We start from the raw sequence: 22,627 nt of genomic DNA on the forward strand, positions 1-22,627 counted from the left end.
ACGTGGGGACTTAGCTCATTCGTTGCCCCGCATGGGTGTAACCCCATGACCGTCCTCATGTGGACACCGAAACATGAGGGCAGCACTGATGGGGACTGTCATCCAAAGCCATTGAAAACAAGTGAAAGAGAAAAAGCTGTGGCCCAGATGTAGGTGAAAGAAACCGAAGTGCACAGCTGGAGTGAGGTTTTTTCCCATCTCATGATAGGAGACGAGAGGTTCTGAGATGTGCAGGGAGAGAGAGAGAGGGAAAGGGGAGAGTTGAGGATGGAGTGATACTAATTCAAATATTATTCCTAACCATTGTCACAGCAAAGGCCTGTAGAGCACTTGCGAAGTGCGAGGTTCTGTTCTGCCTGAGACCGCCCGTGTGCTTACATTTACGCGCTGGGGTCCATTTACACCCATAGGGTAGCACTGTTCTACAGATGCCGAATTGAGACAAAGAGGGGTTCAGCGACCTCTCGCCCGCAGTCCTACAGCTGATAGGAGGTGGAGCTGAGATTTGAACCCCCTCAACCTGGGTCTGGCGTTCGCACTTTTAACCTGTGTTGTGCTCCTGGATGAGCCTGCCCTTCCACCTCCTAAGACCCATGCTCTTGTGGGAGCAGCAGAGTCTCTCTCAGCTTGGGGGTCTTAGTGTAGAGAGTACTGTGTCTGTCACTTGCCAGGGATATCAGAGAGGTGGCCCCTGAGCTATCACCGAACAGCAGGCAAGGAGTAGTAATGGAGACATGGATGTGTCCTTGAGTTAGTGAGAGGGAGAAGCCCCCACGTTTCTTGTGGTCCCAGAGCAGAGGGGAGAACAGGGAGTCTCCGGGCCTGCACACCAGCCATTGAACTGGGCACAGACCAGCTGAGGAAGAGCTGATGTCACAGCTGAGGACGGTGAGGAGTCTCTGCAGCTCGGGATCGGGTGGGGACTCAGTGGCATCTCAGAGGGTGACACCATGGAGCCAGGGACCAAATAGGTCTGTGCTATCTAATGAGACACCAGCCCAGAGTGGAGAGACAGGACGACAGAGAGATACACTCTCTCACTGACACCGCAGCTCCTGTGCTGGCTGTGTGAACCCCCGGGTTCTAGCATCAACTCTGGGGTCAAGTTCCCGGGCTTGGGAAGATCATGAAATGGACTGAAATGGACAGAGTTTACATTTGAAGTGTCTGAGAAAAGTCACAAAGATGGCCGCTGAACGTATGTGCACCGAATGGGAACGAAGCGTTTGGTATTAGACATGGGGGCTCGAGTAACAACAAAGTGCAGATACAGAAGAAATACACTTATTTTTGCCTACCAGAATTTAGGCAACAGAAAAAACTTGAACCTGCTACGCCCGAAGGTTTAAGTTTTGGACCGTTACGGTACCCTGTCAGCGAGGACCTACCTTCTGAGGACATCTTGATGATTTGCCTGCTCCTCGGCTCCTGCCCAGAGCCCTCCCAGCAACTGCTACTTGGCCTCTCTCTGCTGGATTCTGTGACCCTGACCTACCACTAAGCCTGAGCTATATGGATGAGACCAGGTCGAGAAAATATTTATAAAGTCTTGAACAGAGCAACTGGCAATACATGTGACCTACTCACTCCCCCACCCTCACCCCAAGGGACCTGGTAAGTATTAGCCCTTTAAAGTTCTCTGCACCTTAGCCTTATATCATAAAGCTATTTGCCAGGACCCAGGCCTTCCCCCTTCACGGTATAATTGCCTTTATATGAAAACAAACTAACATTGTGTCTCAGCTTTTATGGGAAGCCACTAGAAGGACCTGTCTCTGGAAAGCCTCCATGTTTTCTTAAATTCGGGGTTCCTATGGGAAAACTTTCTTTCTACACTCAGGATCAAGGGAAAGTTTGTCTCTCTCCTTATGATCTAATGGAAGGTGGGAGAACTATCCCTCAGAGGTCCATTTCGTCTTTAACTTCTAGGAGACTCAAGGATCAGAGCTTTGCTCAGTGTATATTCCGGTTATCGTGCCCCTTTCCTCTTCCTATTTATTTGTTTATTTATTTATTTATTTATTTTTTAAAAGATTTTATTTATTTATTTGACACAGAGACAGCCAGTGAGAGAGACAGCCAGTGAGAGAGAGACAAGCAGGGGGAGTGCGAGAGGAAGAAGCAGGCTTCTAGCGGAGCAGGGAGCCCGATGCGGGGCTCGATCCCAGAACGCTGGGATCACACCCTGAGCCAAAGGCAGACGCTTAATGACTGCGCCACCCAGGCGCCCCTTCTTTTCCTATTTATTAATTGACTTGCCTTTCTGTTTTAATGGTTCAGCATGTCTGTACCGCATGTTTACTGTAAATTGCATCAAACCCTTTTCAGATTGGGGGCAGAAACTGTTATACACAACTAATGAACTGTTGAACACTATCACAGAAACTTATGACGTCTATATGCTGGCTAACTGAACACAATACAAAGAAATTGAGAAATAAGCAAACTTTCTCAGAGAAGGTCATGTTGGCCCATATTATTAAAAAAACAATAAACATATCTTCCTTCTTTGCCAAATACTTAGTGTGTTGAATAGTGTCTCCTGCAAAATTCATGTCTACCCAGACCTACGAATGTGATCTTACTTGGAAATCGGATCATTGCAGATGGAATTCATTAGAGAATGAAATAATTCTGGATTTAGGGTGAGCTCTAAATGCAATGACCAGTATCTTCATAAGAGAGGAGGAGGTTTGAACCCGCAGAGACAGAGACGGGCTGAGACTGGAGTGACGCACTGACAAGCCAAAGAATGCCAGGAGCCCAGGAGCCACCAAAAACTGGAAAGGCAAGACATATCCTCCCCTAGAGTCTTCAGAGGGAGCAGAGCACTGCCAGCACCTTGATGTCGGGCTTCTGGGCTCCACAACTGTGAGAGAACCAAATTCTGCTGTTTAAAGCTCCTCGATTTGTGGTACCTGGTTACGGCAGCCCTTGGAAACGAACACGCTCACCACACAAAAAGCTGTCGGATACCCCTGCCCCAGTGTGTGCGGCCACACACACCCTGACTCGTAGCCAAACCTAAAGAAGGGCTGTCCCCTCCGCACCATGGTGAGTCCTTCCTGGCACACAGCCTGTCTTTGGGCAAGAGGAAGTGGGGGCGGGTCTAGAGTTCCCGAACCCTGTGTGAGAAAATATTGATGCTTTGCTGCACACCGACTTTCCGTTTGTTGATAAGCAAACTGATTTTCAATTAAAGCAGGAGGGATACGAGAGCTGGCGGCTCCTCCGGCCTTCCAAAAGCTTGGGCCTGAACGTGGTAAGGAAGCGGTGAGAGCCGGCTCTGGCTGGCGCACAGCCTGGGGACGGCTCAGCGCAGGCCACCGGGGAGGAGGGCGGCCCGGCAAGGGCATTTTAAAGCTGGGGTGGGAAGGCGGCGGGCATAAGCCAGACCAGCCACAGCAAGAGGTAATGCTTCTCTGGTGCTTTTTCTGCTGGCCGGGCACTGATCAAAGTCTCTATGTATACTGACTTATTTAACTCTCAAGGCAGCCATCGGGCAGGGTCGAGGGGCCCAGCTCTGTTCCCGCAGCTAGGATGCTGCAGACAAATGGTGAAGTCAACAGGGAACGGATGTGCTTGTGGCTGAGCACAAGGTATTGGGACGCCAGCCCATCAAGGGCAGCTGGGGACGCTCTTGGGGAAAACACGGGGGGCACGTGGCACCCACAGTTCCCCCCTCTTCTTTCTTTGTCAGTTCATCTTCGGGATGTGCCAGGTGTTGTCCTAAGCACTGTGCATACAAATAGGAAGAAGGTACGGACTTCGCCTGAAAGGAGGATCTGGAAGATCCGGACAAGTGAACAGTCTCTCTGCACACAACGTGGAGCACATGGGGAAGCAGAGTTTACAGGAGAGCAGACGAGGAAGGAGCCCTTAGTCCTTCTCATTGCGTGGGGCAGCCAGGACGGTGGGGAAGGGAGGGTGAGCAGTCACAGAAGGCTTCCTGGAGTAGGCGATGCTCAGGGTGGATTTGGAAAGACTAGCAGCATGAGCTAAACCAGTATTACTCAAACCTGGCAGCCCCAAACCACCACTCAGAAAGTTTTTAACAGATTCTGGCCCCACTAGGCACCTACTCATCAGAATTTCTAAGGATGAGACCCAGAAGCAGTGTTTTTAAAAAGCTCTTCAAGTGATTCTAATGCAGTTGGTCTGCAGATGTGCTTTTAGGAGCCACTGACCAAGGGAGAAAGGAATGACACACACCGCCAGCAGATACATTTGTTAATAAGCATCAGCGAGGCTTTACTGAGCTCTGACCATGAGCCCTGCCTTGTGCGAGGCCTAGCAACACAAAGGGGAAGAACACACTCTGTCCCCAGAAAGCCCGAGTCTAATGCAGTGGTTCTCAGCCCTGGATGGACATGAGAATCCCTGAAGAGCTTTCCAAAAAAAGATCCCTGGTCCCCTTCCAAACCAATTAAGTCATAATCTCTGGGGCTGGAGCACAAGTGATTTTAAAGTTCGGCCAGATTTGAGAGCCCCTGGTTTAATGAGAGAAAGAGAGAGAGACTTTTACACAACAGAACATTCTTTTACAAGGTGATGATGCAATGACAGAGACATGCAGGCAAAGGGGGCATTTTCTCCCACCGAGGCTGACTTCCTAGAGGAGGGGTCCCCGGCGCTGAATCTAATAGGGTGGAGAGAGATGGGTAGGGTGGAGGCTGGGGAAGAGGCAGCGGGTAGGGAATTCTAAGCAGAGAGAACAAAATGAGCGAGAGGCGAGAAAGCGTGTGGAACGGACTCTGGAGTTCTCACTGTTCCTGCAGTCCACGATCTCCAGGACAGGGTGGGGGCAGGGGGCTGGAGGCAGGCAGAGGACAAAGCAGGTCAAACAGTGGGCTTAATGCCTGGTCTTGTGCACAGTGGAGAGTCCTTTAAAGATTTTAAGCAGGGCAATGATGTGGTCACTGTGAGTTTTGTTTTGTTTTGTTTCGTTTTTTTAAAGATAACTTTGGGTAGTATGGATGATAGATGTGAAGGGGATAAGGCTTGAGCCAGGAAAACCAGTCTGACGCTCTTGCAGAGGAAGAGACAAGGCTTGAAGTCAGGCGTGATGGGGCTAGGAATGGACAGGCGAGAACTCGGTGATGGGCTGGGAGCGGGGCTTGAGGGAAAGAAGGATCAAAGGAAGATGCTCAGTTTCATGCTCGTAGCTGTGGGCAGACGGCGGTATCCTACACTGTGGGGGGAAGGACAGGAGCAGCTGGGGGAAGGATGGTCTCCGTTTTGGCAGACTCAAGCTGAAGTGCCCAAGGCAGCGCCCAGAGATGTGCAGCTGTAGGTCTGAAGCTAAAGGCAGAAGTCGGGGCTAGAGATCTTCGTTAGGGAGTCATCAACAGACAGAAGCACCCAGGAACAGATGGAGCCACCAGGGAGATGATGTATAATTGGAGAGGCTGGCCAAGGAAGGATCCCTCGGTGCACTTACGCATCCGAGGGAGGTGAGAGTTGCCCACAAGGGAATTAGGAGCAATCAGAGAGAGATGGGAAAATAGTAGGCTGTGGCATCATGGAGCCAAGTGAGTACAGAGTTTCAAGGGAAAGGTGGGATCTTGTAGGTTAAAGACTTTAAAATGTCCATTAAGCAGTTAGGATGCTTTGTCACAAGCAATGTTGGTGCAATACTGGGATATGACTTGAGAAGTGAATGGAGGGGAAAAGGTGTTGACTCTTTCCAAAAGCCTGAGAAGAAGTAGGAGAGGGAATTTGCCAAAGCAGGGAACAGCGGGGGTCAAGGGATAGATTCTTAAAAAACACACTGACCTCTTCCGTTTACACCTGAGCCTTTATCCTGGACACTCCCATCCCTCATCTGCCTTTCTTGAGTTCACTCTCCTCTCCTCCCACCCAGTTGACTGGGTTTGAACTACCCCTCTGAGGAGTCACAGACACACGCTGAGTTTCATCATTTTCCAATTACTTTTCTCACTTGCTTCTCTGCCATTCATTGGGTTTACTGTCCATGTTGACATCTGGCAGCCACAATGAGGGGAGAAGTCTAAAAGGTTTGTAGGTTTGGGGTGCAGAGAGAAGGTGGCAGGAGTATGGACAGGACTTTGTTAAGGGACTGGGGACCTATGATGCTTTACTGCTAAGTTCCTGGGGGACTTTCCAAGCGTTCTTAACATTTTGCTATCAGAGGACACCCACAGTGGTGGTCAGCATGCTCCCCAGAACACCGTGATCCAACGCCCACAGCCACAGATGGCTCCAGCAGGCACTGCTGCTTCCCTAGAAACACTCCAAATGTCAGGAATGCAATCCTGGGGCTGGTTCATTAAGGTTGCCTGCACCCTGGCTGGTACTTCTTGGCTCCTCATTCTTCTCTCTACTGCTGAAATGTCACTGGTTGTGGGAGTACACCTCCCAACCCAAGCCTCCTCCCCCATGGTGGTGGTGGTGATGGGGGGCTGCCTAAAAGCTCCCGCCCATGGCCCAGCCTATTTTCTCAATCACTTAGCCAGACCCATTAGCTGGGTCGAGAGATCAGGGAAAAGGGCCTTCATATGGAAACTTCAGGCGAAAATAAACTATTTCCCTATTAGGAAGAAAGAACTAAAACCTTTTAAAGGACTCCCAAGGGGGAAAGAAGGAGGTCATGCCGTCAACAGCTGTCTCACATAGACACTGCAACATGAGCAATGAACTCCAGGCAGACAGGCTGGTAAGCAGGTTGGGACCCTGTGGCTGGCATCTGTTGGGTTCTCCCAACTCAGTGGTCCAAGGTCGTTTCCATATGACATGTGGCAAGGCTGAACAAATCTACTAGAGAAACATTGCTTTTTCCCTGGCGCTTCTTTTCTTTAATTTTTATTTTAATGTTTTTTATTATATTATGTTAGTCACCATACAGTACATCCCTGGTTTCTGATGTAAAGTTTGATGATTCATTAGTTGCGTATAACACCCAGTGCACCATGCAATACGTGCCCTCCTTACTACCCATCACCAGCCTATCCCATTCCTCTACCCCCCTCCCCTCTGAGGCCCTCAGTTTGTTTCCCAGAGTCCATAGTCTCTCATGTTTCATTCTCCCTGGGCTTCTTAAGTGTCGGTGACAAGAGGGATAGAGGACAGTGGCAGGCAATGATGAGATTCTGTGAAGGTTAGAAACAGCCTAAAAATGTCCAGAACACTTTACTTCTCCTCCTGGGGGTCCCTGTGAGAGTGTATCCCCTTCCCAGGCATGTGGTTTAAGAAATCTCAAAGGCATATGGACGTTCTTTATTGCTCTGCTCAAAGGTTCAATGGAGAAGCCTGAATTCAGTCTACAGGGAGATGAAGGTGCATTTTGTGAATTCTGGTAATTTCTGGTATATTTATATAGCAGAGAAGCTGAGGACCTGGGAACAGGAAGTAAACTTGGAGCCCTCTGCTCCAACGTTCTCATTTATTTCTTTATTTTTAAAAATATTTTATTTATTCATTTATTTGAGAGAGAGAGAGAGAGAGCAAGTGAGCACGAGCAGGTGGAGGGGCAGAGGGAGAGGGAGAAGCAGACTCCACGCTGTGTGTGGAGACCAATGTGGGGCTCGGTCCCAGGACCCTGAGATCATGACCTGAGATCATGACCTGAGATCATGACCAGAGCCAAAGTCAGATACCCAACTGACCAAGCCACATTTAAAATGAGGACACTGATGGGGCTCCTGGGTGGCACAGTTGGTTAAGCATCTGACTCTTGGTTTGGTCTCAGGTCGTGATGTCAGGGTCATGGAATTGGGCCCAGATTGGGCTCTGCACTCAGCATGGAGTCTGCTTGGGTTTCTCTCTCCCTCTGTCCCTCCTCCCTATATGGCTTCTCTCTAAAATAAATAAATAAATTTAAAAAAATAAAATAAAATAAAATAAAATAAAATAAAATAAAATAAAATAAAATAAGGATACTGAGGTCGGGAGAGAAGTCTTTCTTTAAGCATGCTGCCCAGGGACAGGAGTGGGGATAAGACACAGCTTAATGCCTCACGGTCAGCCTCTCTTCTTCCACATGTGGTGTCTTTTGGGGCTGAGAGCCTACCCTAGTATGGATCACAAGACTCTGGTTGATCCATGGGAAGAAGGGTTTAGTCCCATATTTTTTGTTTTTGTGTTTTTTTTTTCCCCAGCCAACTCCCAAAACCCCATCCCCACAGGGGCTTCCTACCTCTTGGGGTATGTTCCATGCCATGTAGACATGGCTTTTGAATTCGTCCATCCAGACTTCAGCCACCCTGAGGGCATTCCTGCGGACATGGGCCGTGAGGTCCTCCGTGTAGGGCTTGTGGGCTCGCTCAATGTGGGCAATCCGAGAGCAAGGCAGGACTTCCACGCTGCCACCACACTGCCACACCTGTAGGAGACACAGAGCCACTCATCAGTGCCACTAAACCAGACCACAGGTGACCACTCAGGCTGAGCACGGCCAACTCCAGCTCTCTCCATCTTGTCTCTGAGACGAACACTGAGCTCTCCCTTATTTCCACTCTGGTTTCGGGAAGATGACTGGGTCCGTTTGTGTCTTGTTTCTTGTAGCCATGGATTTAACAGCAAAGAATTCATGCACCTTCTCTTTCCATTCCTTCTACCCCGCAAGGAAGAGATTATACATTTTGTGACCAAAGATCTGGGTTTTCCTTGCCCCGGGTGGAGAAGTTAACAAAAATGGTCTCTGCTGCAGTGCTTGACATGGAGGAAGCCACAGAGTCTCCCAGCACAGACAGCATCCTAAAACGGACCACATGGGCCTGGACACAGATTAGTGATCACCAGAAGGAGAGAGCCAGGTGCCCGTCTTCTGGTCCATCTGTCCTCAGCCCTGAGTTCTGATAGAACCCAAGAGAGAGGGAGATACAAAGAAAGGAATCATGCGAAACTTCTCGCTGACCTCAGTGACTAAGAGCTTGAACTAGATGCAATTTGATTTAAAAGAAAATAAAAAAAAATGATCTTCTGTTCTGAGTGTCGAGGGACAGTGTCTTGGAGACCTCGCCACAATCATTCCAGCCACTCTGAACTTTGAGTGTTCTGGAACGTGCACATCCTTTTGTGCCTTTAGGCTTTAGCCCATTCTATGTGTCATTTTAGAATGCCACTCCTTCTCCAGCTGAACAAATATAATCTCTGAAGATCTTGGCCACATGACCTCTCCGTTGTGGGGTCTTTGTGCAATTCTTGGGGGCAGAGCCAATCGCTCCCTCCTCTGGCCCTCAAAGCTTTTGCTCTCACGACTTCTGCTTACCTGTGAGCCTCCCCGCCTCCTTCACTCTGTGTTCCTAGATGGAAGAACCCACATCTCACTCAGTTTTTGTCTCCAGCACCTAACACAAGGCCTGGCACAGAGAGGTGCTTTGCAAGTACTTGTTGAATAAATATATGGCTGATGGCATTTAATCACTCAATCGATAAGTGATGGATGCTTAATAAATGTGGGACAAATCTGAAATACTGGGCCAGAGCTGATGAATGAGGCTTCTGAGGGAGCACAGTCAACATCTCCGGGCGGACAGCAGAGGCCGCATGCCAGCTACTGTCAACTGGAGAGTTTGGTACATAATGTTCACACTTATAAATCATATCCATCAACGACCATAGGTCTTCATCCAAGATAAGGTCAACTTTGTTTTTTCTTTCTGTTTTTTTTTTTTTTTAAATTCAAGTGTAGTTAACATATGGTGTTATGTTAGTTTCAGGTGTACAATTAATGATTCAACAATTCTATACATTTCTCAGTGTTCATCAAGATAAGCGTACTCTAAGGTCAACTCTGGATTTTGCTTAATTACCCCCGGAGTTAGGAAGCGAATGCCTTCTCGTCTGCCCGTCTATTTCACACCAGTTCGTTGGTCGCTCCAGGCTGTCAGAGTTGGAAGGCAACCGATTGCCTTTCCACTTTCTGAGCTTGTCTTGCATTTAGTGTATTATTTAGAGCCTTCCCACTGGGTGTCTGCCGTGTGCCAGGTACTGGACTGTGCATGCGGGCAGGTGGCACCATGTGGTGGTTATGAGCAGACGATCTGGAACCACACTACTTGGATTTAAATCCTGGCTCTGTTTCATGATAGCTGCATGACCTTGGGTGAGTCACTCCATCTCGCTGTGTTTCAGTTTCCTCCTCTCAAATGGGGATTATAATAGCGCCTCTCTCATGAGGTTACCTAGGAGATTAAAGTGATTATATACAGAGTGCTTAGGAAAATGCCTGGCACATAATAAGCATGCCATCAGCTCAGCTGTTACTATACAAATGATATTCAGCGGGGTCTTCAGAATAACTCTGTGAGGCAGTTGTTCATGTCTCCAGTTCCAAATGGGAAAACTGAGACTAAAGGCTGTCCCTGGGCCAAGGCCACACAGCTGGTACTGAAGAGAAAAGGACCTGTCTGATCCCCACCGAAGCTCATGGAAGAGAGGAAGCCATGGAAGGCCCCAGGCTGTGCACCTTCATTTCCATGACCTATACATTCTGGGGATCGTGCTGACTTCCAATTCACTTTGCTCAGATTTGCAATGAAAGCCTGTGAATACTGTCTATATGTTACTGACAGCACGAAGAGTCGGGGTAATTATTCTTTTGCCACTGGAACGGAGGCTATTACTTGGCATATTTCAGCAACACAACACAGAACATGATTCGTAACAAAGCTCTCTTCTTACAAGACCTGTTTCTCGAAGAGTCGGTTCACCATTTCACTTTAGAGTGGGCACATCTGACGTGGTTCCAGTCGGAAGGGTGGTGGCCACACCTCCCATCCACCCTCAGTGCACAGTAAAAGGAACGGGGTGTTCTCACTCACGGGCTCTCAAACCCACTCCCGTTTTCCTGCATCATGGCCACGGCCCTTGTCCAGACCACTGCCGTGTTTCATCAGGACTCTGAACAGCCTCCAAACAACTGATCTCCCTCCTGCCTTCCTCCTCCAGTCTCTTCTCCTCCCAGCAGCCAGAGGGATCTTTGCGAGGTGTAAAGCAGATCACGTCCCCCTGTAGGTTACCAGCACAGCCCCAAGGCTCCTGGGGCCTGGCCCTGCCCAGCCCTCCAGCCCAGGTCTTGCGCCCCCGTGCACTCGATGGCACAGCCTCGCTGACGGTTTTCACTTCCTCCAGCATGCTGGTTGTTCTCCCATCCCTGGGCTTCTGCACATGCAGTTACCTACTCCACCCCTGCCCAGGGCCTCCTACAGACGTGGGCAAACAGTGCCCAGGACAGATCATGGGATTCCAGCAGGGGTGGAGCTGGGCTGGGGCGGGGGAGGACGTAATATTTGAAAGCACAGCTTTGGAGCCAGTGAGAACTAGATGCAAATATTCTGCTCTGGCACCTGCTGCTGTGTCACCTTTGGCAGGCGACTTCTCTGCCCAAGCCTCAGTGGTGCCCCGGGGAGGGGGACGTGCCGATTTGTGTTCAACCCCGGGCCTGCTTCAGTCTGAGCACTGGCAGTCAAGGAGGTAGGGGCAGGACACCTGAGTCCATTCTGTCCCCACTGTGTGTCTGCGGAGGGGCAACTTTGCCTCATTCAACTTCTTGTCTATGAAACACACATAACAGGAGTCACTTCCACACTGGGCTGTGGGCTCAGGAAGCTCCTGTGTATGTTATTATTTTATAATAACCTTACAATCACTGCTCTTTGGCTCTCCTGTACATCCACCTTCAGGGAAAAATATAACTGCAGAGGACTCACATATCTGGCTGAAGCCCACCAGACAAGAGACAGGCTGCCCTCCAGAGCGCCCGGCTCAGTGTGGAACAGTGCACCAGGTTCCTCCCTAGAGATGAGAACACCTGTTAACCTAGAGGTCATCCCCACTCTCCTCCCTTCTGTGCAAAGGAACTCATCGATGCAGAGGATGATGGCATCTGTCTCGAAGGCAGCCTTTGGGTTCCTAGCAGTCTCTGGGCATCGGAACAGAAGACGTGGACTCAGCATGTTTAGCCCACCACTTTTGGACCCTGTCCAATGCCACAGATAAACAAGAGGAAGCCCACATTCTCTGGTCCCCAGGTGATGAGCAGCTCTGCTGACCATTGACTTGACACACAGAGATTCTCAAAAGTCTTACCGACAGGTGACCTCGGAGACCCTCTCATGGATGGTAGACAAAGGATAGGAAAGAGAACCACTGGCATTTGGACCTTGTGGAAGATGACATCATGAAACTTCCATGGAGGTTTGGGTGGGGCAGGGGATGAGGAAAGGAGGGAAGGGGAGCTCTGCCTGGGACAGGAGGTAGAAAGACCCAAACCAGAAGGAGGCTACAGACAGGAAGGATTGTGCCAGAGAAGCAGGGCCACTGGGTGGAGGGCAAAGATGCGGGAGGCGGTGATGGCTTAGCCTTGCAAGTTCCAGGGGGTGAGGGTGCCAAGGGAGGGAGGGCTGGGAAGGTGGGCACCAAAGACACGGCTAAAAAGTGAAGGCCAAGGTTCAGTAACCAAGAAGGCCGATGAGGTCACAGGACACAGGAAGCACCTACAAGATGTAGAGCTTGATTTTTACATGGGGTGCATGCGAGCCTGGCTTGTTAGAGCAAGTGAGGTCTGTGCTCAGTCCCTCGGGCACTGGGGACACCTGACGCACGTCAGCCCTGGATGTAGGCTGGATCTTTTGGCTTCTGGATGGACACTGGGAGATAGATTTCTTGACCACACCAAGTTCTTTCCTGTCTCTGTGCCTTTGCTCCTGCTATTTCATCTTTCTGGAATAATCCCCCCCCCCCCGCCCTTGTCACCCAGCTCAAACATTACCTCTCTGACTGCCCGTTAGGTCCCCTTGAAATACTTACAGGGCCCCCACCCTTTTACTGAGTAACACTTAATTGCAACACTTCCATTTATGTATTTACTCTTTCAATGTCTTTCCCCTGCTCCCTGCTAGACTAGAAGCTCCAGGAAGACAAGGATCACATTGCATAGACGGGCACAAGGCATTTAGTACACACACAACAGCCGTTATTTCAGCGAGTGACTCCTGCAATCCTAGAGTTCTGGGCTTTCACGGACTACGGAGAGGCAGTTCTAACTCGCTCAGCTGGATCCCCTAATAAAGGCCATAAACATAAAATGTGGCCAGATTTTACAGAACACAATGACTTCCTTCAAACCCAAGCGGTTTTTCAGCAAAGCTCTGACATTTAAGTGCACATTGGCTGTAACTGAAGAGAGTCACTTTGGCTACAGAGCTTAAATTAACACTGTAAAACCTGGCAAGTCATCAAATGAGCATGGTGGAAAGCAGGCGGCTTTGTCCTGTGGAGAATGAACTCACTGCAGAGAGAGCCCTCTACCTGGCCAGTGCCTGCCCTCCTCCCACAGGGTAGTCGCTGGGCTTGCCCCCAGATGTGACCAAGAACAGGAAGTAGATGGTAAACAACAGTCACTCAGCGTGGAGTAAAGTCTCACTCACCACCTGCCCCTCCCAGAGAGCCCCAATCCTAATATTGTTTCCAGAAAGGCTTGGAGCATCCGCCTGGGGACCATATGGGAAAGCAGGTCTTGGGGCTGACAGAGTTTGAATCCTGCCTCTGTCACACATTAGCCTTTGACTTGAACCTGTCGGTGGATGTCAGTTGCCTTTTTATTGGGGATCACGCTGCCCTGGCGGGTTTAAGAGAGATGCTGTATGAAAAACTCCCATAAGCAAAGACAAGCATGTGGTAGGTTCTCAGGGAAGGTCAGGTTCCTGTTCCTTTCCAGGACTGGGAGACGCTGGTACAAGGTCAGGGTCAAAAGATCTGAGTTTAGGTTTTATTTGCCACTTATATAAACAAGCCAGCCCCCCTCCCCCGCCTCTGAGCCTTAAGTTTCTTCCAGCTGCCAATGGATGTACTGAACTCAGTGATGCGGTAGACCCCTTCTCCTCGCATTCTGTGACTCTACATTTTCTTGCCGGTACGTCAAATGACGCCCAGTATTTGAGACATGACTGGCAGAGTTGTAAATCAGAAGTTGTAAAATAGGGAGACATTGGAGGCAAGGCAACAGGATACAGTTTGACCATTTCTCCCACTCTGCAGTCTATGTCAAGGAGAGCAAATAACAATTCCATGTTAAATCCATTCTCTTGTCAATGTCCTTCTGAAGCACTGTGTTGAGAAGGATTCTGAGGCTCTGAATCCTTCTGAGAAGAATTCTCCAGGCTCCATGGAAAAGCACGCCACAATTTATTAGTAATGGTTACTGTAGGCAAGGAGTTAGGAGTGGTGGCATCTCAGCCTTGTACTTCATGGCCATGGGCCACAGGATCCCACATCCTGTCCAGCTTTTTATCTCTTCATGACTTTTAATGATCTCTTTGTTCTTGGCAAAAAATGTTCCCAGTCTTCCTTTAGCCTATAAAGCCTCCTTCCTGCTCTCCATCCATCCAAAGCCAGCCTGGCCCAGCTCCTCCAAACTCCTGAAACACATGATTTGTACATGTGGTCTGTATTTCTTGGCTCACGTTGTTAATTATCTCTTTATGTGTAACTGTCTTGCCTAACTTGGCTGTGAAAGGCTGAGACGGAGTAGAAAGCCAAACCAGGCAGGCTGGGGGAAGGAAGAGACAAGGAGGATGGAGGTTGAGACCAAGGCCTGAGAATAGCTGGCAGAAGACCAGAAACTCATTTGCAGGGTGGTTGTCGGGTCAGAAATGCAGGCAAATGAAGATGCTGAGCAGGGCCATTGCAGAGCCTTCCTTCCCCGGGCGTCCTTCCATTCTGTGCCCGGGGCCCCTTGCTTACCTCCCCTAGGCCTCGTTCTGCATGGGGGTTAAGAAAGGATGACGGGTCAGATCTGGGCAAAGCTACGACAAATGCCAGAAGCCACCAGCAAGCCAAGGTCAAGGGCGTGAGGCAGAGGAGGAGTCGGAATGGGGACGATGTAAGATATGGAGCCAACCTCCTCCAACCCGCATCTCGCTCCCATACTTGCCACCTTCAGTCTCCAGGGAAGGATCCCGTTCCTTCACAGGATTTGCAAGACCTCTGAGACCTGGTCCTTCCTGTTTGCTGCAGCTTCATCTGCCATCCTCTGCTATCCTGTTACGCCCACTTCTTTTACTTCCTAGGGCAGACCTAGGATCCCTGTTCCCGCATTTCTGCCCTGCACCCCATACCATTTCCTTTATTGGGATTTTCCCCCCAGGATACGTTTATTTGCCTAGTAAATCCTACCAACACTTCCTGGTGGCCTTAAATTTGGTTAAATGTGTCTTACATGTTGCCATATCACCTATCCTTCCTCTGGCAAAGCACTTATGATGGTTGTGTGCACGTGTACAATTAAAGACACATGATATAAGGAACAAGGGTTTACCTACCACCCTGCTAAAGAAACAGTACAGTAGCAGTAACTCAGAAAACTGTGTGCTCTTCCTCACTCCCGAAGGTAACCCATTAGCCTGAATTTTGTTAATTTCCTTGCCATCAACCTACACTATCTATTTGGTTTTCTCTGTTTTTGAATGCTATATAAATGAAAGCATATTGTCTGCATTCCGCAACTTGCTTCTTGGTCCATTTATTTTCATCACCAGAGTGTTCCATTGTATAAATATACAGCAGTTTACTTAGGCATCCCCTTCTTGGTCGACAGTCTGGTTGTTTCCAGTATAATGAGGAGCCCTTCTTGGAACAATCTCATACATGCATCTTGGCGCCCAAGAGTGAGCACCTCTCCGTGTATTTACACCCCAGTGGAATTTCTGAGGCATAGGTTGTATACACATTCAACTTTCCCCGGGAAAGAGAAACTCTTCCAAAGTGAGCATACCAAGTTCTGCTCCCACCAGCGCAGATGAGCTCTCAAGTTGCTTCACAATCTCGCCAACATTTGGCATTGCCCAACTTTTTAAATTCTTGCCAATGCAATGGGTGTGAAATTCACTCTTGCTGTAGCTTTCATTTGTAACTCCTTGGTTTTCAGTGAGCAGGAGCTTTATTCTGTTTCCAGGCCTGCCATACCCGCCTGCCAGAGAAGACCCATGGCCACCTTGCTCTCATGAAAGAACCTCTACGCCTCCACAGGGCCTGGCACGTGGTAGGTGCTTGATAGATACTCACGTCATGAATGCGGGATCAAGAGTTGGGCCCTCGTTCTGAATGGTCTCCAGTGTACTTTCCTTGGTGCTCTTCCAAGTTTCCAAGGGTAGATATTTCATTATTTTTAAGTGTAAGAAAACATTTTTAAAGTCTGACAATGCTTATTCTTCCATCAGACCCCACAGAAAAAACACTCTCTGGGGAGGCAGTTTCCCCAAGCCCTCCTCTTGCAGTAAACACTGCCAAAGAGTCCTCTGGACAGAACTGCTGCTTGGGAGAAAATGGTGCTTTTTCTTGGAAGGTGTCCCTGAAGGGTCTGATTTGGGGTCAGCCTAAGAAGCACTTGAAGCAGCTTCCCTGTTTGAAAGGGGTTCTTCATAACTATCAGAAAGCAGCAGGAGGATTCATCTGGCAGAATTCCAAAAAGAGACCAGCTGGGCTGGAATGTCTGGAAGCTTTTCATGAAGAAAAAGTTAAAAGGCTGTTTTGCAGGGACTTGAGATTTGCTGAAATAGCTTCTTACCTATAGGAAACCCAGGGGCAGCGATGGCTCCAGGCTCTGCAAACTAACCCATCACACACAGGGGACTCTGCTTTTCCTCAGACCCCAGTGTTCTGACTATAAAGACTGGGGCCATGGGCGTTGACTTCCTCATGGGAAATTTCATGAGGATTGTTTTGCAAACATACAGTCCTTGAGATTAGCAGGCATCTTTTAATGGTTCCAACCAAGCAGAGTTTATTCATGGTTACCACAGATCTCATACTGGCCAACAGGCCTGATTAATATTGCCCCACACTCAAGCTAGGCTGGATTCATGACAAAATGGAAGAAGTCAGGCCTGAACATACTGAGGATGGCGAAGAGGAGTCAGGAGTAGGGTGGTCTTCAAGGGTGTGGTAGACTCCTACTGCTCACTAAATATCTCTGTGCTCCCTCTACATCTCCCATCCTCCCTTGCAGTCCAGACGAACCATGTGAGCAGCTCAGCCCAACGCGACGGTACTTCCTGGCCAAGGTCGGTAAGGATCCAGCGTGAGAAGTTCATGAGCACTTCTACCTCTCTCCCTCCCAAGCTGCTGCATGCTTAAGGCAGGATGACCATGAAGTTCAAAGATGGGGATCCCCCTGAGGGAAGCAAGTTGAGCCACCACCTAGAGAATGGCCGCCAGGACAGCCTCCCACCCTTCAGGAGACTAATGTGAGCAGGAAATAAACTTGTTCTGGGTTGAGCCTCTGGGACTTGGGGGCTACTGGTGCAGCTCTGATTAACACAAGCTGCCAAAGAGGCAAAGTGACCAGAGAGGCTTGGGCCCTGCAGCACCGATAATCAGGGGTTCCGTCTATCGACGGGGACTTGGGAGTAGAGCGTTCCAGGCATGCGGAGACACTGTTCAGAAGGGGACAACTTCCCAAGTCCAGGTGATGAGTCCAGTCAGAGCAGGACCCCACCAGAGGCTGAGGGCACAGAGAGTAGATTTAGTCCCAGGAGGCGGGAGAGGGAGCTACCAGAAGGCAGGTGTTAGGACGCCTGCAAAACAGGCTGTGGGTGAGAGTCTGCTTCATGTTCAGAACAGAGGTCAGAAAATCAAGAGAGAAAGCGGCAGGGTGGCAGAGGAAAAGGCTGGGGCTTGAAGGTCACGCACAGCTCAGGCTTGCTCAGAAGGCTAGGTAGCAGCCCTGTGGCCGCTCCACTAATTCTGGAGCCAGCCAGGTGAGTCCAGGGCTGCAGCCACACCTCAGCCTTGGTCAAGTCACGTGACAGGGCTGCCCCTCACAGCTTCTCACACACGAAGCTGGGAAGGCTGGCTAGTTCCAGTCCAGGCATTTCTATCGAACCAAAACTACAGAAGCCCCACGCTCTGAGAGAGAAGTATTGGCTAAGTTCCAAATCAGGGTCCTGCTGACACGTGTGCCATCTACTCTAATTGAGCTTTGTTCTGAGCTAAGATCTCTGGCCCCATTACCATCACCGATTCTGGTAGAGAATAATAATAACCTTGAATGTCACAGGGACTCGGGGAGCAATTTTCTGAAATCCAAATAAAACCCTTCTCGTTGCTAGCCCGAGAGTCATTTTATCGGATAAGTTGGCCCATCCATTTACTCCGGAGTGTTCGGTGCCCTCTCTGGTGGGTTAAGTTCCTTTGAATTGCAGTGAGCATTTTCTCCTTGTGGACGTATTCAGAAAAGCCCGTTCTATCCAGCTGCTATTCAAAGCTGATCCCCTGGACTATGTTTAATTTATACTTTGCTATATGAAGATGAACCACTTACTCGTTTAAAGTGTTTCCTTTTTTATGTCTTTAATCAGTGGCTGTTTCTTTCCTCTCTCAGAAGCTTAATCTAATCAGAAACAAATTCCCACATATATGAATGGCTCATTAGCATGTCCCAATCAAATTCGGATTGACGGTCCCTATCAGATGCCCCCTCAAAATGGTGACACTGGCCCAAAGGATGACTCTTTGGACCAATGTCCAGAGTATAGCCCATAGTACGTCAGGAGGGTCTTTTCTGAATTGCAGGGCAACCAGAAAGCACTGGACAAAAGGATACACTCTGTCACCACTACCCCCCACCCCCAACACTTCAGGGGCCATATGACTCAGTGACATATGTGTCGCTGAGATGGCAGAGGTGGGAAAGTTTGGCCTTTTGGCAGACCTGGGGCACAGACATTAGAGGAAGCTATGTGTCTAGCCCAAGCATCACCCCCACATTTGGCTCAGTGGGACCCTGAAGGTTACCATTCAGCTGATAAAAAGGAATCTGAGATGCTGAACATTTTCTCACTCAGAAATGGCATTTGTTCTAAGCAGCTTTCCTCTTACTCCATTGGAATTCAGATTAAAAAAGCTGGTGTGCTGGGTTTTCGCTTAAAGAGATTTGCCCTTTTCATACACATCAAAATGAATTGTCAGCCTGGGTCTGATCTCTGAAAGGTGCCTACAGTGAACTCACATTAAAAATGGGATTTATAAAGGAGAACAGCATTGCGGTAGAGGACTGAAGGAGACCTAACAGATTACCTCCCATCATTTCCCAGGTGAGCAAAGTGAGACTCAAGGTCAGGTGATAATTTAGAAGCCGAGGAGGAAATGTATCCAAGCCCTGGGCCTCTTGATAGACAGAAGGTCCCCGTGGTTCAGAGCACAGGCTCTGGAGTTAAACAGTGTTGGTGTCAAAGCCTACATTTCTCCTTTGCTGGACTGGTGACTTTAGGCAATTCATTCCACCTTCTAACATTCAATTTCCTTGTCTGTGAAATGGAGACAAAAATGACACACTGCAAAAACAGTTGTGAGAATTACAGGAGCTATGTTCCTCTGAGCTCAAGATTTATGTATACAACAGCCTACATGTCACCTCCACTCGTGTGTCTCTCCGGCATCGCAAGCTTGCCTTGTGCAAATCCATGTTCTCGATTTCCTTCCCGGCCTCCCCATCTGTGCCCTCGTCTTCCCATCGTCCACCTAATAGCCTAAGCCTGAAGCCTACATCAATAATTATGTGATTCATCCATAATTGCACCCTCTTCCTTCCCCTGCGCGTCCAACAATACATCGGCGAGTGCAGCCAGTCCTACCTCTTAAGTAGAGCTTCGGTGTAATCACATCTCTCAAAATGCAGGCTCAACGGCCTGGTCCGAGCCGCCATTATCGGGGTGTGGACAACTCTACCGACAGCTTCCCAAAAAGTCTCTTTGCTTCAACCCTTGCTGCTCTGCAATGCACCTCCTAAAACTGTAAGTCCGATCATGTCCCTTCTCTGCTTTAATTCAATTCAACAATCACTTACGGAGCACTTCCGATGTGCCAGGCACTGTTGTACGAGAGGAGAATTTTGTTACTGAGCAAAACATACAAAATCCCTGACTTTCTGGATCTTACACTCTGTTTTCTGCTGTAGCACTTGCCACGAACTGAATTGTGTCCCCCCTCCACCAAATTCATATGGTGAAGCCCTACCTCTCCCATGTGACTCTACTGGGATAGAGCCTTTAAGGAGGTGATTAAGTTAAATGAGGCCATAAGGGGGGAGCCCTGATCAGACAGAACTAGTGTCCTCGGAAGGACACAGAGAGAAGATGGTGGCATACAAGCCAGGAAGAGAGGTCTTACGAGCACCCGACCATGCAGGCACCCTGATTTCAGACTTCTAGTTTCCAGAACCGTGAAAAAACAAATTTCCCTTGTTCAAGCCACCTCACCTATGTATTTTGTGATGGCAGCCCGAGTTGACTAATACAGCACTTACTGAAATTTTTTAAAAGATTTTATTTATTTATTTATTTATTTATTTGACAGACAGAGAGCACAAGCAGGGGGAGCGACAGAGGGAGAGGGAGAAGCAGGCTCCCCACTGCCCAGGGAGCCCGATGCGGGGCTCCATCCCAGGACCCGGGGATCATGACCTGAGCCGAAGGCAGACGCTTAACTGACTGAGCCACCCAGGTGCCCTGAAATTTGTAATTATATATTTATTCTTTGTTTTCTTTCATAAGCTGTCCGTGCCATTAAGCCATTAGCTCCAAGAGGGAAGGGGCTGCGTTTACTTTTTAAACATTGTATGCTCAATGTTAAATACGTAATTCTAAGCATTGTATGCCCAAAGTCACATACGACAGGCACCTAACAAATGAGGTCCAAGGAAAGAACTGCATTAAATGCACACATAAAATTGTAAGTTGAGCGACCCGATGCCATGGTTTGCCCACGGGACTATTGGTTTATGCCTGTTGTTCCAGCTTGGGTGTTGGGAGTACCTCCTTTCACTCTCAAAGGTGTTCTGTTGGGATAATAAATTGTAACTTTATTTACATATTTATTATTTATTTATATATGCCAAGTTTATAGGGCACAGCTTGATTTTGGAAATGCTGAAAGCCAAGAAAACTGTCTTGAAATCATTACAAATATTTTATCTCCCCTACTTCGTGATTTCTTTACATAATGACAATCCAGCGCAGTGAAAATCACACAAGCCGTGGAGACCCTCCCTGAAGAGCAGCAGGTGGAAGGAGGAAAGCAGGGCGCACCGCATTCCCTGCTCCACCAAGCAAGGTGTGGAGGGCCGCTTGGTGCGGTGTGGGGGCCGCACCAAGCAAGGATAGGGACTGGGGCCTGTCCCTTGGACTTTCCAAAACTAGAAGACGGCACACATAGAGACAGGACCTGACGGGAGTAACTGTATTTCCTGGGGTAGCTGACACCAGGGGTTAACTGTTTTCAGGACTGACTTCATGTTTAGGTAAGCCTGCTTGTGTGTAGAGGTAATTTCTGTAAACAGTCACCCACTAGCACTGGGAAATTGTATTGATCAGTATCCTCCTTTTTGCACCCTTTACAAAGTAAAGGGCATTATTATTATTATTATTTTTTGAGAGAGTGTGTGTGTGAGCACGGGGAGGGGCAGAGGGAGAGGGAGAGAGGGAATCTCAAGCAGACTCCCCGCTGGGTTCAGAGCCTGATGCAGCTCAACACGGGGCTCCACAGGGGACTTGATCCCATGACCCTGCGATCATAACCTGAGCAGTAATCAAGAGTCTGCCGCTTAACCGACTGAGCCACCCGGGGGCCCCCAAGGAAAGAGCATTTGTAATGGGAGTAGAGGTCTCTGAATTCCCGTTCTGCAGTTTCAGATTTATGAATATCAGGTCTTGTCAAGAAAAAAGCACAACAGTCTCTGGAAGAGGAGGACAAATGAAAAGGGGGGGGGAAGGAGGAGGGGAAGGGGAGGAAGTGGGGGAGCCCCTGCTCACTGAGGGGCTCTAAGGGACTGATTTGTCCCTGACTGAGAGTCACTGTCACTCTAAGGGACTGATTTTGGCCATGCCTAGTGGTTGGTCCCTTCCTGGAAAAGTAGAGCTACAATGTAATGGCAGCAAGAGGCTACCTTCCAGCATCTGAGAGAAAACAGCAGGGAGACTCAGCTAAAGAAAAACAAAACACGAAAAAAGAAAAGAACGAGAGAAAGAGAGAGAGAGAGGGAGAAGGAGAGATGGAGAGAATGAATGAAATGAATGACTCTCCGGAGCTTTAACATACATTTCTGGCTTCCAGGGTTTTTTTTGTTTGTTTGTTTTTATTTTTCTTTTTTCCCCCAAACCAGGAAATTAAACTCTGATACATTACTATGATCTAATCCACAGTCTATAATAAAATTTCATTAATTATACCAATAATGGTCTTTATAGCTCTTTTCCTCCTTGGTCCCAACTTTTTAGGAAGGTAAAAATTTCCTTCAGTTTGACTCTCGAAACACTTTATCAATTATTACCTCTTCTGTGCATCTTATGAATCTTACTCTTCTATGGCTCCCTCATTGAACACAATTAAAAAAACGTAAGTGTGAAGACCCTTCCAGAGTAAAATTGTCCACGGTGCTCTCCTTTCCTGCTCCCCACCACTTCTAGCTAATTGCTTCATTATGTACTTTTTTAATTGCTTTGTTCTTTGGGGATTAATTTTGCACTTATCTTTACTAACCGTAAAACTTTTACAATGGACTGTTAAACTGCGTCTGTTCAGCGGCTGGTTTGTAACTGCAGATTTCCTCGCGGCTGGTATGCTCATGATACTGCACGAGGGCAAAGAAGCCTTCCTCTCAATGTTTTCA

The 22,627-nt window shown here is 48.6% G+C and overlaps 1 protein-coding gene across 2 annotated transcripts in view; it reads right to left on the bottom strand.

The window, feature by feature from the left end:
• GALNT18 (polypeptide N-acetylgalactosaminyltransferase 18) overlaps positions 1 to 22,627 on the bottom strand; it is a 340,291-nt gene that overhangs the window by 48,642 nt on the left and 269,022 nt on the right. For both annotated transcript variants that reach the window (XM_087855271.1, XM_045796495.2), the window contains one exon: positions 8,156 to 8,341. In XM_087855271.1, the coding sequence (XP_087711397.1) occupies positions 8,156 to 8,341 (186 nt within the window). The remainder of the gene's footprint in view (positions 1 to 8,155; positions 8,342 to 22,627) is intronic.

Source organism: Ursus americanus, chromosome 24 (assembly GCF_024610735.1).
Source record: "Ursus americanus isolate L20-20 chromosome 24, mUrsAme1.1.p, whole genome shotgun sequence".
NCBI classification, from domain to species: domain Eukaryota; kingdom Metazoa; phylum Chordata; class Mammalia; order Carnivora; family Ursidae; genus Ursus; species Ursus americanus.